At 50.0% G+C, this 14,088-nt stretch overlaps 2 protein-coding genes across 2 annotated transcripts; one reads left to right on the top strand and one right to left on the bottom strand.

Moving 5' to 3' along the window:
• Positions 1–2,699: 2,699 nt before the first annotated feature.
• On the bottom strand, positions 2,700–4,443 carry LOC101784284 (piriformospora indica-insensitive protein 2). The gene has a single exon (XM_004961355.2). It carries the CDS (start codon positions 4,270–4,272, stop codon positions 2,872–2,874), a length of 1,401 nt encoding a protein of 466 aa, XP_004961412.1. The 5' UTR covers positions 4,273–4,443; the 3' UTR covers positions 2,700–2,871.
• Positions 4,444–10,828: 6,385 nt separating this feature from the next.
• Positions 10,829–11,679, top strand: LOC101784834. The gene has a single exon (XM_022824952.1). The coding sequence runs from the start codon at positions 10,978–10,980 to the stop codon at positions 11,431–11,433; it is 456 nt and encodes a 151-aa protein (XP_022680687.1). The 5' UTR covers positions 10,829–10,977; the 3' UTR covers positions 11,434–11,679.
• Positions 11,680–14,088: the final 2,409 nt, after the last annotated feature.

The following is a 14,088-nucleotide window of genomic DNA, read 5'->3' as shown; positions in this document are numbered from 1 at the left end:
AGCACAGGATTATGCAATTAGTTTTATAATTAGCTCATGTTTAGTTCTCCTAATTAGCATCCGAACATCCGATGTGACACTGTTAAAGTTTAGCACCTCGTATCCAAACACCCCCTAATTGCACAGATGGAGTGTAATTCGCGAGACGAATCTATTAAGCCTAATTAGTACATGATTTGATAATGTGGTGCTACAGTAACCATTTGCTAATGATGGATTAATTAGGCTTAATAGATTCGTCTCGCGAATTAGCATAGGGTTCTGCAATTAGTTTTATAATTAGCTCATATTTAGTTCTCCTAATTAGCATCCGAACATTCGATGTGACACTGTTAAAGTTTAACACCTCGTATCCAAACACCCCTTAATTTGCGCCATGACCCTAGCGTGCAGCTGTCTGCAGGCCTAGCTAGCCAGTAGACCAGTACACTTACCTTGTCAGATCCTATCCTGTCATTTCTCTTGTCAACAGTTGGTGTCGACGGAGTCCAGATGAACCGGGACACCAATGATTGTACTTCATTAAACTTTCCATTCCATACCCAAAAAACCTCGAGTTTAAACTTTCTTTCTTCCTTTGTTTTGTTTACCGTGCCTCCTTTAGATGAAGCTTGTTAGGGAAAAAAGGAAGTTACAGTCGTCGTATCATACATTTGCATGCAAGTCTCAAGTGCATACCACAACGTTAATGATTTTCCCTACAATCTTCATTTGAACTATCCCATTCGATCTACTATATTTTCTAAAAAAATTACCCACCTCTATCATTATCAAAATGTACTAAATTAATCCCTACATCTATATCGAAATACGCATCTCTGTCATTATATACAATAAATAAAGGAACCCTAAATCTATATCTAAACCCACATCTACCATTATATAAATTAAAGTAAAGTAACTCCTAATCTTCATATAAATTACCCACTTATTCCATTATAAAAAATAATTTAAAATAACCTCCTAAATTTGGTTCCAAATTTCCCACCCCTAACATTATAAAAAAATAATTTAAAGTAATCTTTTAAATTTGCATCTAGATTTCTCACATATTCCATTATTAAAAATATACCATAAGGCACACTAATATATCATTCTAATTTTCTATTTCCTACACTCTTGGTATAGAAAATAATAACTAAGATATACACACATGATGTGTGTCAGTGTCACCATTTATAACTATATAGAGGAAGTAATAAGAATATAGATTTTCATATTAAATACAATGTATGGAGATGAGATGCAAAGTGAAAAAAAAGTGTGAATATGGATGAAAAGATGTATAGATTAATTACTAATTATTAAAAGATAACTACACATCTATATAAATATTATGTTAGAATATTAAATAAATGAGAGGGCCGTAGGTAAACAATTTCGATTATTAACTAGGAGGTATAATTTTTAAATAATTTTATAATACAATAGCTCCTAAAGTTATTAGCTCGTACGGGAGCACAGGATGATGGACTAGTATTCCAAATTTTTATTTCATATGAAATAATTTCCATCCAAACATAACAGGAATTTGATGTAAACTCCCGTTCCATTATACCATTTTCCACATGGAAAGTGAAAACCCAAGAAACTTTTGACCGAGGCCCTTACAAGACGTAACACAAAGTAATGTTTCATCCAAAAAAATGTTGCTAAAAAACAATCGCCTCAATCCATGCGCCCGCATGAGCCTGGTAATTTCAAATCAACATCCACGTTTGATAGAGGCAACGACCAACGAGCAAGCCTTGAGCCCTTTGACCTGGGTTAATTTCGTATGGTTAGTACTCGCACCAAGCAAGGCTGTGCCCTTTGATTCGTTTAAAATCAAACGCGCGTTATTGGTACCATCAGTAAGGCTCCTGCCTCTTTTTGACCTAATCCAAAATGAAATCATCTCCATTTAAACACATTTACACCGTTTCCCTTTTTCACTTCGAAATCGAAAAACCCTGGTGGTCTTGATTGGGACGCATGCAGAAACGCACTAATGTCTAAACCCAACTGATACTGTTCACCGAGAAGTGGTGTCTGAAGACCGAAGCAATGTGCAGCACGATTTACGACAAAACTCGACTATGCGCATAGTGACGGACAGATTGGCAAGAGGAAAAGAGAGAACCCTATTGCCTTTGTTGCTTTCGTTGACCGCCGGGCCCAGGATCATCGTTCGTTCTTCACAAAGTGAATGAATGAGGTGATCTGGTCCGACAAAACCCACGTGTGTGCCAATCACGAACCACGCCCATACTAAAGGCTCGTTTAGTGCAGCTTACACCGGCTCCCACGCCCGTACCAAGTGCTCGTTTGGTGCGGCTTACACCCCCACACCCATACCGAGGGTTCGTTTGGTGCAGCTTACACCGGCTCCAGCTCCATACTTGTACTGTAACGCATGCCGGAGCCGAAGCTCAGTGTTGTAGTAAGACACTTTTTTCGACTCCACTAACTTCCCCTCTTCCCACTTTTTTTTTTTTGCCTTATTTTATGTTCTAGCTTCATGCTACAGTAGAAGCTCAGTGTTGTAGTAAGACACTTTTTTTTTTGGCTCCACCAACTTCCCCTCTTCTCACTTTTTTTTACCTCATTTTATGTTCTAGCCTCACGCTACAGTAGAAAAAACAGTGCACCAAGTGCGTAGCTACTGTAGCGAGAAGCCAAAGCCGAATCCGGCTAAGCTGTGCCAAAGGGGCTAACTCTTGAGTCTTCCCATGGAATTCTTGTCACGAGTCACGGCTACACTCCTCGCACAAATCAACATCGCAGGTTACAGCAACGCAATTACGTACAGAGAGAGAACAAGAGATCAACAAATGCAAGTTCATGCGAACCAATTGCATGCACGCGCGCACGCCTGAGGATCAGAAGAGTTCAGAGCAAAAGGCAGCAGCAGAGCGCTACAGCGGCGGGCCTGAGCAGCTGCGCAGCAGGCCAGCGACCCCTCGTCCCCTCTCCCCTGACCACTCTCCCGACCGAGCTCCCCGCGGCGGCGGAGGTCTTGCAGGCGACGGCGTCGGCGTTGCAGACGCCGACGCCCACGTCCGGCACGACGGTCCGGTCGGCGACGCACAGACCCGGGTTGCCGCTCAGGTCGAGGTTCCGCCCGAGCTGCCGCAGGAACGCGCCGTCGAACGGCACGACGCCGTCCAGCCCGTTCTTGCTTAGGTTCAGGTGGTACATCCGCTTCAGCCGGCTCAGCCCCGCCGGGATCCGCCCGGTCAGGTTGTTGTTCTCCAGCGACAGCGTCGTCAGGCTGGACAGGAGCCCGAAGGTCTCCGGTATCGAGCCCGAGAGCCCGGAGTTGGCCAGCCGGAGCTCCTGGAGCCGCGCGATGTTGCCGACCTCGGACGGCAACGGGACGCCGATTGGGTTGTTCTCCATGATCAGGTACTGCAGGTCGCGGAGGTCGGAGAGGCCGGCGGGGAGGCGGCCGCGCAGACCGTTGTTGCTTAACGCCAGGAAGGTGAGCGCTTTCAGGCGGGTGACGGTGCCCGGGACGCCGCCGGTGAGGTTGTTCGAGCTCAGGTCCAGCTTCTGCAGCTGGGTGAGCTCGCCGAGCCGGCTCGGGATGGGCCCAGAGAAGGAGTTGTAGCTGAGATCGAGGCCGACCAGACCTCGCAGCTCGCCGAGCCGACTCGGGATAGGTCCGGTGAGCGAGTTGTAGCTGAGGTCGAGGTGCACCAGGTTCTTGAGCTCGCCGAGGCCCTGGGGAACCTCGCCGCGGATGAGCGCATTCTGGGACACGGTGAGCACCTGGAGCGACCTGATGCTGGCCAGCTGCGGCGGCAGCGTGCCGGACAGCGACGGGTTGGAGCGGACGCTGAGCTGCTGCAGGCGGGACGCCGAGAGGTTGACCGGCGGCGGCAGGGTGAAGGCGGTGATGGCGTCCGGGTTCTTGAAGCAGTTGACGAGGAACAGCGCCCGGAGCTCCGGCAGCGTGAACGCGCCGAGCGGGAACGTGGCCGTGTCCTTGCACGTCGGGTTGGGCGGCACCCCGAAGTCGAGCCGGGCGACGTGCATCAGCGCCGCGGCACCGCTGCCGCCGCCGGGCGCAGGCTTGCACTCGAGTCCCGGCCACGGCGAGCTGCAGGGGTCGGCGGCGGCGGCCTCCCGCCAGTCGCGGTCGGACGAGACGGCCTCCATGACGCGGAGCAGCGCCTCCCGCTCCGCGGGGTCCATGGCCGCAGCAACGGCGGCGGCCTGCAGGGACAAGTGGAGCAGGAAGCACAGGGCGGTGGCGAGGGCCCTGGAGGAGGAAAAGGGTGGCGCCATGATGGCTGCCGCTCGCGCGCGCGTGTGTCTCTGCAGCTGCCGCTGCCTCTCTGCCGGCTGCGCCCTCTGCTGCCGGGTGGTGGACTGGGGGGTGGTGGCGGCCTCGGGTTTCGCTTTTGGGGGCCGTCGAGGGTTGTAGAGCGCGGGCGCGGGAGCGAGGAGGCAGCGTTTATGTCGAATGCGGGTGGTGGGGCCCCCTACGGCCACAGGGGCATCTGACGTGACGAGACTGGGGCCTACCTGTCCGTACAGAGGGAGAAAACACAGTGCGTGCGTGCGTGCGCCTGTTTGGCGATTCACTGTTGCTAGCGATTGATCTGCTGGTAGAGCTGACGAGCAACCACATGCCCTGTTTTCTCCTCCTCCAAAACAGTAAAACCTTTTTTTTGGCTGATTGCAGCAATCCTTCTCATTATCCGGACTTTTTGGCTGATTGCAGTAATCCTTGAGATCACGTATTGTCACCTCAGTGCCAAAACCCCATCCAGATCAAACCCTCACAACATTGCACTCGAAAAAAAATGCTCCTTTTTGCCCATATGGTACCAGGCACGCGGTATGACCTCGCGGTCTCGCCACCGCACCTTGCATAGTCCGGAGCCTCTCTGCCTCTGCGTGTAACAATGCGTTTGGTACCATGGAGCTCGTGTGGTCTGCCTTTGACCCTTTGTCGTCTCTGGACTCCGGACACCATCGGTGCGCACGACAAGCAAAAGCTACAGCGACATGAACACGGACACACACTGTGCAACCTGAGTTGCTCACGGCCCCAGTCAGTCAGGCACAGGTTAAGCTTAAGCGCTAGGACGGGCGCCACGCCGGCCGCGCTTCGATCGCACTCGCGCATGTGGGGAGCAAGAGCTAGGGTTGTAGCCTGTCCTGGGTACTTGCCCTCTGAATTATTGGACCCCTGGAGGGCGCACGAAGAGGGTTCCTTCTCTGTAGGCGATCCGTGACCGGCTCCACGCGGTTTTGGAGCCGAGTGCGCGGGTGAGGGCGAGGCTGAGCATTCCGGGCCCAAGCAGCAGCTGCAGCGCTGGGAGCTGGCAGCCATGGTTTTGCTTCTTTTTTGGTGAGTGTTATAGATCACTCGAGTTCAGGCAAATGGAGTGCAATTATTTGCTTGCTGGAGTTCCAGGTAGCCTTTGCTCTGGGGCTCTGGGCTACTGCATTGGCATCGCACCGCGAGGAGACTGGATAGAGTACCCGTGGCTCCGAGCCGTGCGAGGGAGAGAGGAGATGCAAGCACGGAGGAGTATAAATGTACACGTAGAATGACGCAGACAGCTGCGGCAGCGGAGGATCTACAGCGCCGGCACAGTGGAAAGTTTCCCAAACCAAACCCCAGCAAAAACTCCAATCGGCAGGAGGGGATCAGGAGGAGGCGCCGGAGGGAGGCCGGCGAGCTTTGAATAGACGGGACGGCGCACATGCGTAACCAATCTCCACAGGGGCGGCGTACAGTGCCGAGCTCTGGCTGCCGGCCACCACTCGCCATTCACCAGAGGCGTGCATTGCTCGTCGCTCGTCGCCCTTCCGTCGGCCACCCATGTCCATGTTCCTCAGAGACGACAGGCACAGGAGCGACGAGGGCTCGTGTCACCCCGCGAGCGCGAGCGGAGAGGGGGGCCATGGCCATCATGCTTCATGCGTGCATGCCGCATGCATGGATCCGTCCGAGCACTCCGTCAGGTGGCTACACCGGACACCTCCCAGGTGATGTGACGAAAGATACCTGACAGACCCCCGCTCCGGCACTGGGCCGTGCCCGTGGTGGGTGGTGGTGGAGGAGGAGGAGGAGACGGACGCAGACGCAGCCACGGAGGGTGCGGGGTAAAAGTTGACCGCAAAGCAGCAGGGCTGAGATGACGGATCGTCTCGCGCGCCCAGGCTCCGATCCTCGCGACGCAAAGGCGAGCGCGCCATGTGCGGCGGAGGGACAGGGCGCCATGGGCGGCTTGCTCCTGGTGGCAAAGCCAACAGCGAATCGTCTGCCCCACTACTCTGAAGTCTGAACTTTTTCCCTCTCCGGATTCAGAAAAACAAACGCTATCCTACCCCTCCCCGATCCCTTTTCTTCAGAAAACAAATGCTGCCACTGCCCCCACTCTGATCCGAAGCGAGACACGCTGCGACTACGACGAGATCACAGGCTCACAGTCACAGCTGGGTCATTATCTCGCGGGTAGAGTGGATAGATCATAGATCCCAGGGAACAGTCCGGCGCCACCGCCGCCGCTCGTTCTGCCGCCGCCCTCCACGTCCCGTGTCGCGGTTGGCTCAAGCGGAATGCCAAGCGGCGTCGGCGATCGATCGTCTCGGACCCTCATCTGAACCCCGAGAATGTTTGCTTTGCTGCGCGTCTTGCCCCGCTCGCTGCTGAAGCAGGCACTGTTAAGCTGCGACTTGCGAGTAGCATGCCGCGTCATGTGACACAGACAACACAGGCGACGAGCCATCAGAGACCAGGGGCTCGGCTCAGCTTTTTTACACGAAACGAAAGGCCTGCGGTGAACAGATACATACACATCAGAAGAACTGGACCACGTAGGATACTGTAAAGTTGTTTCGATACAGTGACAGGTGGGCCCGGGTTTGGCTGCACAGATATATTACTACCAACCACGATGCAGACAGACAGAAAGTGAACAGGCTATATATACATGCCGGCTCTTCATATTCGGCCATGTGTGAAGAACCCCACTGTACGAAATGGAGATTGCTTCGAGCAAACATTTCGGGTGGGAGAAATACTACTGAGAACCTGTGGTACAGTCCCAGGAGTGTGGAGGAAAGTTGTGGTTTCACTGGAATGGAATGTGGAAGCAGCTGCTCCATGAAAGAAGTGAAGAGAAAAAACAAGGGTGACGAGTCGATAGCTGAAACTGTAGCGAAAACAAGATGTGGAGTTTACTGTCGAGTGTATGCACGTGATAATTCATACGTGCAAGGCGATGTGAATATTATTTATCTGTGGAATGAACAGTCTCCGATAAGAATGACTCGCAAGGTTAATGCAGACGCAATCGAAACGACAGAACAGTTTTACCCCCGAAGGAACAAATCAAAGCTTGGCAGGAAAAGAGTTGCAGGGATGCCACCCAATTTGCAACTGACACTGCACACCTGGTTTGTCTCTGCCAATTGCCCACAGGAGGCTTTCCATGCACAGAATAATGATGAGGAAAGTTTTGAAGCACAAAGATCACAACTCTATGAGATTGTGAAGTGTAAACTACTGCTGCCTCTGAATATCGATGTGCTCCTCCCGTCGACATTCCTTGGTTGATTAGTGCTCTCAAAAATTCGAAGGAACTAGATGTACCAGAGAACAACTTTAATGCCCACTTGCTCAGGTACAGGCAGAACCGTGTTCTCCCGGCGCAGAGCGTCCAGCAGGTGCTGCATAGGCCCGCACGGTGGGTGCAACCTCCACATCCGGGATCTGGTGAAGTGTCCAATGGCATCGAGCCATCGGGCCGGGTCTCGCATCGCATCCCATGATGCCGCATCTCCAGCATCATAGCTATAGTGGACGCCACAAATCCCCTGACCGCCGCCGCTTCATTGGCCCCCGCTGTGTCCTTGAAGTCCGGCCAGGATAGGGTCCAGCCCACCGCATCGTTCATAAAGGCTTAACGTACGGTCGTATCGTACCTCGTACGGAAGTTGCAGATCGTCTCAATGGAGAAGCGGCTGCGGCGGACACGCGGCGCCCAACACATCAACTGCTGCCCCCATGCGGAATCGTCGCCCCCGCCAGGCCGCCACCGTTGACCGTTCTCGTCCAACCGCCAAACCAAGCCGCTCCGGCGCTCCCGCTCGGGCAGGCGACGCCTTCGCCTCACTGCCGTCGCGCCCGCCCCCACCACCGGTTCGTCCTCCCGTCACCCTCCCCAACAGCGGCGCCGGAGTGGCGAGCGGCGATGCGAGGTGGGAGAGGGGATCTCGATGGCTAGCCCGTTCTTGGGCCCTCCGTGACGGATCTGCGTACGACGTTTTTTTTAACTGAATGAAAACCCCGCCCGGCGGCGACTAGCCTTCCACATTGGGCCATATATTTCGACAACAGCCCAAATTGTAACACGCCCTGTTTGCAGTAGTTTCTTCCAAGGAGGACAATATATGTGGGCCATTCTGTTGAAATTGAAGCCCAGGTAGAACAACAAAAACCCTATATCTAGATTCTTATGATCTGTATGTGATCCAAAACATACCCTCTTTTCTCCACACCAATCAAAACCGACCCTATTGTCTCCATCCCAAGTTCACCTCAAGGACCTCTTCGTCATTTCTAGGGGTTGGACCAACTATAGACCTTGTTTAATATGTGAAATATCACTTCCTTCCAAATTATAAGCTATTTTAATATTATTTACATTCGTAGTTTTGTTATGCATTTAGATACACACTATGTCCAGATTCATAGCAAAATGTATAAATTTAAGAAAGTTAAAAACGATCTATAATTCGAAACAGTGGAGGTATGTTGTAAGCCGCTCTATGGTTAGCCGGTAAGGATTGGAAAAGGGCAATTATACTTTTTTTATGGGAACAATCTAACTGAATTATGACAAGTGATGTTTAATAATGACGGGTGGTGAGTGGTGTCTGCCTAGTATCGCACCGCACAAGAGGTTTTGTTGCTGGCTGGAAGTACCAAAGCAGTAGCATGATTTGCGCGCAACAAATGCAGTAAGTAAAGCCTAATCACGACCATTTATCAACGAGTATTAGGTTAGTCTCAGTGTATAGTTTTATTGCACGGTTACTAAAATTGAGAACTAGGTAACTGTGACCTTGGCAAGTCAACAAAATTGCTGATGTGATATAAAATTTAATGTCTATGAAACTCTTCATGAAATCTCATCCTATTAAGACTGTAAGCCACCTGCAATTTCATAGCAACTCTGAATCTCTGATCCAAGTTACCCAGGAAAACACTTGATGCAACCTGCAGATATTCCCGCAGCTCAGACGTGGCCATAGCGCTTTGCAATCGGAGCGGTTCCTTTCCGACCCGGCAACACGGCGTGCGCATCGCATCGCTGCGCGCGGTGTTGGCGTGTAGCCTGCGTCGCGGGGAACCGCGTGTGCTCCCGGCGCCGCGTCCGGCGTCCGCGGCGGGATGGCGCCAACGGGATCCACACCTCCCCCCTCGCCGCCATCCCTTTCGCGACGCGTGTGGGGTTCGTCCCGACGAGCGGTCGCCCTCACCGAAATAATCCCGTCGCGATTCAGAGTTTCAGAGATACGTAGTTTCCCGGCTAATCCCATCCCCGTCTGGCGGTATAAGTACGGCTCTCCCCCGACACGCTGGGTCGATGCTCCGAAGTCCGAACCAGCTGGCGGCATCTCGCCGTTCGACACTTTGCTATGGGCTATGGCAATGGAGGAGCTCGACGAGTTCGAGGTGCTCTGGCCGGAGACCAGCTGCCACAGTCGCGCGCACGGGCCGCCGACGAGCTCGTCGCCCGTGCCGGTGCAGGTGCAGCCATCCGAGGCGCCCGCCGCGGCGCGCTCCCGCCCCGTCGACGTTCCCAACCCCAGGGTCGCTCGTGTTTCGTGCCGCTGGAACGATGACGTGGATCGGCTCCGTGTTCTAGCGCTCGATCCTCGAGTGCACTGTGCTCATAATATAACAGAGGTCGCAAACTGCATCACAGATTTACAGAATCCATGTTGTTTGCCATTTGCCAAACGCCCAAGAGCATGCATTTGTACATCGATTTGTACTCACGGTCAATATGGAAATTAATACATGCATGAGGACTACCGAATTTGGAATCTGGGAGTTGGATTTGAACCAGACGACTCTTTTGCCTCTCCCTTGACGGCTCCGGCCACAATTAAGGTAGTGTTTGGTTAGCTCAAATGTAACGTAATCTGATTACTGAAGGTAACAAATCCCATTACATATGTTTGGTTGCGGTGGTTTGTAATCAATTGACACTGTAATCGAATCCCTTACCTAAATAATATCTATACAAGCTTGTTACCCCTCCTCCCCCACCGTAATCAGATATAGCACTCACACAGTAATCTGATTACGTTACCAGAGTGCAACCAAACAAAGAGGGCAATCACCTATTCCACCTCCAAATACACTGTAATCTGATTCCCTTTGCGTTTACATTACCTTAGCACGAACCAAACACTATCTAAGTTTCTCAAACTCAAAACTTCTTGTTCCACGACATAAAACTGTATGAGTGATTCTAAGTTTCTAACGCGAAACACGCATGCGGTGAATACGCCTTGTATGTAACTTGCCGTGTAACGATTCTGTCAAGATGTGTTTGTACTTGTACACTGCACTTGTGTTTGTGTGCTGCCAATCAGAGCTCTATTTGTTCTCTGTCGTCTTCACAGTTCACATTAGAAGACCTTTTGGTCAGGGAGCTTTGAGCGCAACTCTAACCGTATCCGTCTGGCGGTCGCCACGTGGCAGCTGACGAGAGGGTGCACCGCACTCCAGATCAACCGGCCGGCCACACTTCCTTTTCTTCCTTGCAGCGTATACCAACACAGTGCGCTGAGCCGCTGATGCCTTTGCAATCTTCCCACCCAAGGAAGAAGAGTGCTGGTTCGCCAAGGCACGCCACCGCCTCCTTCCAAAGCACACCAGACGCCACTATAAATTCATCCGGCCATGGACACATCGAGCTCTGCCCGTCCCCGACGGCGAGGCCACCATACCATGTCATGGAGGAATTCCAAGAAGCTGAAATCCTATGGCCCAGCTCCAACGACCATCGTGATAATGATAACGGCGACGACATCAGGAGGACAGGCACTACGACCTTGCCTCCAGTTCGTCCCAAGCCGGCCTCACAGGAGCTGTCCGCGCCGGTCGAGATCTCTCGCCGGAAGCGACGGTGCCGCCCCTGGGCGGCGTCGGAGCACGCCACGTTCGATCAAGAAACCGGCGGCGGGGGCGACGGCGAAGAAGACGGTTCCACCGACGACGCGAAGCAGAGAAGCGCGAAAGGTTTGACGATCGTTGTGCCGCCGCACGTTCTTCTTGCTCGGAGGAGGCTGCTGGGAGGCCGGACGGCGGCGTACTCCATGTGCGCCGGGAAAGGGAGGACGCTCAAAGGGCGGGACCTCCGCGATGTCAGGAACCTCGTGCTCAAGATGACCGGATTCATCGAGAAATGAACACGCGCCGATAACGATGCTCGTGTGTGCTGTCAAATAAGAAGCTTTGTGAAATCAGAAGTTTGCGCAGCAGCAAGGCCGGCCGTAGTAGAAGGAAGAAGGAATAGAAGATGAACTGCTCACCATTTGGTTGATTCGTTGTAATAATTTGCTAGCTCATGTAATAATAATGTACATAGCTAGCTTTTAGAAACAGTGGGAAAAGTTGAAAATAATTAAAATACCAGCTGCTACTGAACTGCTGCATCAATGTTGTTATTGTGGCCTACATAGCTGTCAGCTGTGTTAGCATTTCTGCTAAACAGAAAATGGGAGCTATTTAATCATTTCATCTTGAAATTCAGGTGAAGAAAAAACAACAACGTGAATATACAAAAGCTGGTTTCAATTTACAATGGAGGTTATACGAATCATTCATGGAGAATATTGCACAAACAATCTTGGAGAAATTGCCAATTTGCCAAACTGTGCTGGGAACGGATAGGCTTATACATCAATGACAACTTACACTCCCTTAAAGATCATATTGCTAGGCCTTTCTTCATGGAGGTAATTGTCATCATGGCATGGAGTATATGGACGTCTAGAAATAACTTCATCTTTGAAAATCAAGTGCCTGCAGTTCAGCGATGCAAATAAATATTCAGGAGAGAGTTTGCCATGGTTATCCATTGAGCAAAAAAGAAATATCACCCTAGTATAGACATCTGGCTATCTTTGTTGTAATTCTGTTTTTATTTTTTCATCTGATTGTACATTTACCTTTTGTTATTAATATATAACCGGTAGGGGATCTCCGCTCCTGTTCCATAAAAAAAAACAATCTTGGAGAAATGATGTTACACCGCCAGAGGCTTTGTAGCTAGAATTCTGACCAGATGCATAGCTAGAGCATGTGCGTAGTACTATAGCGTCGCTGTATCGTTGTTCAAAATCATTGTTGGTGGAGTGTGCTGTTCCTAGTTGTAAGGTTTTGGGCCCGATTTTGCTTATACTTTTCATTTAATAATACCATAACAAAGATTTTGCCATCGTTTCGGATTAAAAAAAAAGTATATAGCTTTAGTCAGGAACCAATGTATAGCACCTTCAACCAATATGTTGAGGAAACATGAGCTCAATAAAATGCACGGTAGGTTCAAAACGGATTTAACAAAATCTGAGCAATGTTAAACCTACTAAGGAAGCAATAGGTTCAAAACGGATAAGTATTTTCTAGGGCAAAGGAGTAGTTTATTTGAATTTTGAACATGGTCACAAACGATCCAAAGCGAAGCTACACCTAACTGTACCTTGGAGTACTCTTTGAACTTTGTGGCATTCGTCCTTAAAAAGAACAGAACCTAGCTGGTCGACTTATTAAAGCATTTGCCGGAAATGGCAAACTGACAAACAATTACGTATCATGCTAGTCAGATATTTACGGCACTATTGATCAAGTCAATAATTCAAACTTACTAGATTACAAATTCTTTTCTGACTTTTTTTTTATTTTTGGCAGTTGAAAATAATACGACTAGATTTGCGTCAAGAGTGGTTTCACGAAAATATAATGTTGCTATGCACATATTAATAAAAACATTAGTGGTCCAAGTTATGCATGTTTTATTATAAGATGTGCATCGATACCCAAAACACCACTTATTTGTCATCGATGGAAGTAGAATACAAATTAAACTATACCAACTGGCAGTTTAGGATATAGTTTAATGACCGATACTTGATTCTTTCTTTTTTCAGAAAGGAAGAAAAAACTTGCTGGGGAATTTGATTTCTTTCTTAGATCACGCAGCTAGTCGTCTGCAGACGTGCAACAAAAACAAACGCGCAATTCATCTCCAACCATTCCGTCTCTCCAATTTGCATTGCTTGGGTTGGCTGATAATTTTGGTGTCCGCTTAGCCTTAAGCAGCGACGCAAGCCATCTTGCGTGTACGAGAGCGCACTAGTGATGGATGGATTGAAGGAATGGACTTCCCGGAACCCTGAGGAAAAAGGTTAGTGCTGTGATAGCGACCGGGTTCGCATGCGCTTCTTCTTCTTGTTTTTTTTTTTTTTGAAAACATTGGCAGGAGCTCTGCCTAAATTCGCATGCGCTTCGACGATTGATGTCGTCAAGTAACAAGTAATATGCTCATCTCTCAACAGTAGTACGGCTTGAGCTAGTTTTTTTTAGACACAAAACAACTGTATGCTAGCCACCTAGCTTTTTAAATTTTTTTGAGACTGTAGTGTTTTTTTTCCCAGTAAATTTGAGACTGTAGCTGCTATCACACACGGTATATTCCTTTCCGCTGAAATTTGGATGGTCCAGCCTGCGGCATCCATCGTCCCCCACTTATTTGTTATCTGGGCTGGCCCACGGCGTAGCCGAAGAAGAAAGATCAGATTGTATGGGCCCGTTATTGTCTATGCTGTTCCTAGCCCATTTGGCCCATCCATGAATACACCTTGTAGACATGAAGAAAACTGAAACAACAACGTTAAGTGATCTCCCTCAAATAAAACCTGAACAAGACGATAGGCTTAATAATCAAAGATGGATTGCTTTTCTGAGAAACAATTGCATGACGACGATCCATGGACGCTTCCGAGGCCGGAAATCAAGGGAGCCAGGCGACAGGCTTGCTTGCCTTCGCAGCAACGCCACACACA

This window comes from Setaria italica, chromosome III, assembly GCF_000263155.2.
Source record: "Setaria italica strain Yugu1 chromosome III, Setaria_italica_v2.0, whole genome shotgun sequence".
NCBI lineage: Eukaryota > Viridiplantae > Streptophyta > Magnoliopsida > Poales > Poaceae > Setaria > Setaria italica.
This window is presented reverse-complemented; position numbering and strand designations above follow the sequence as displayed.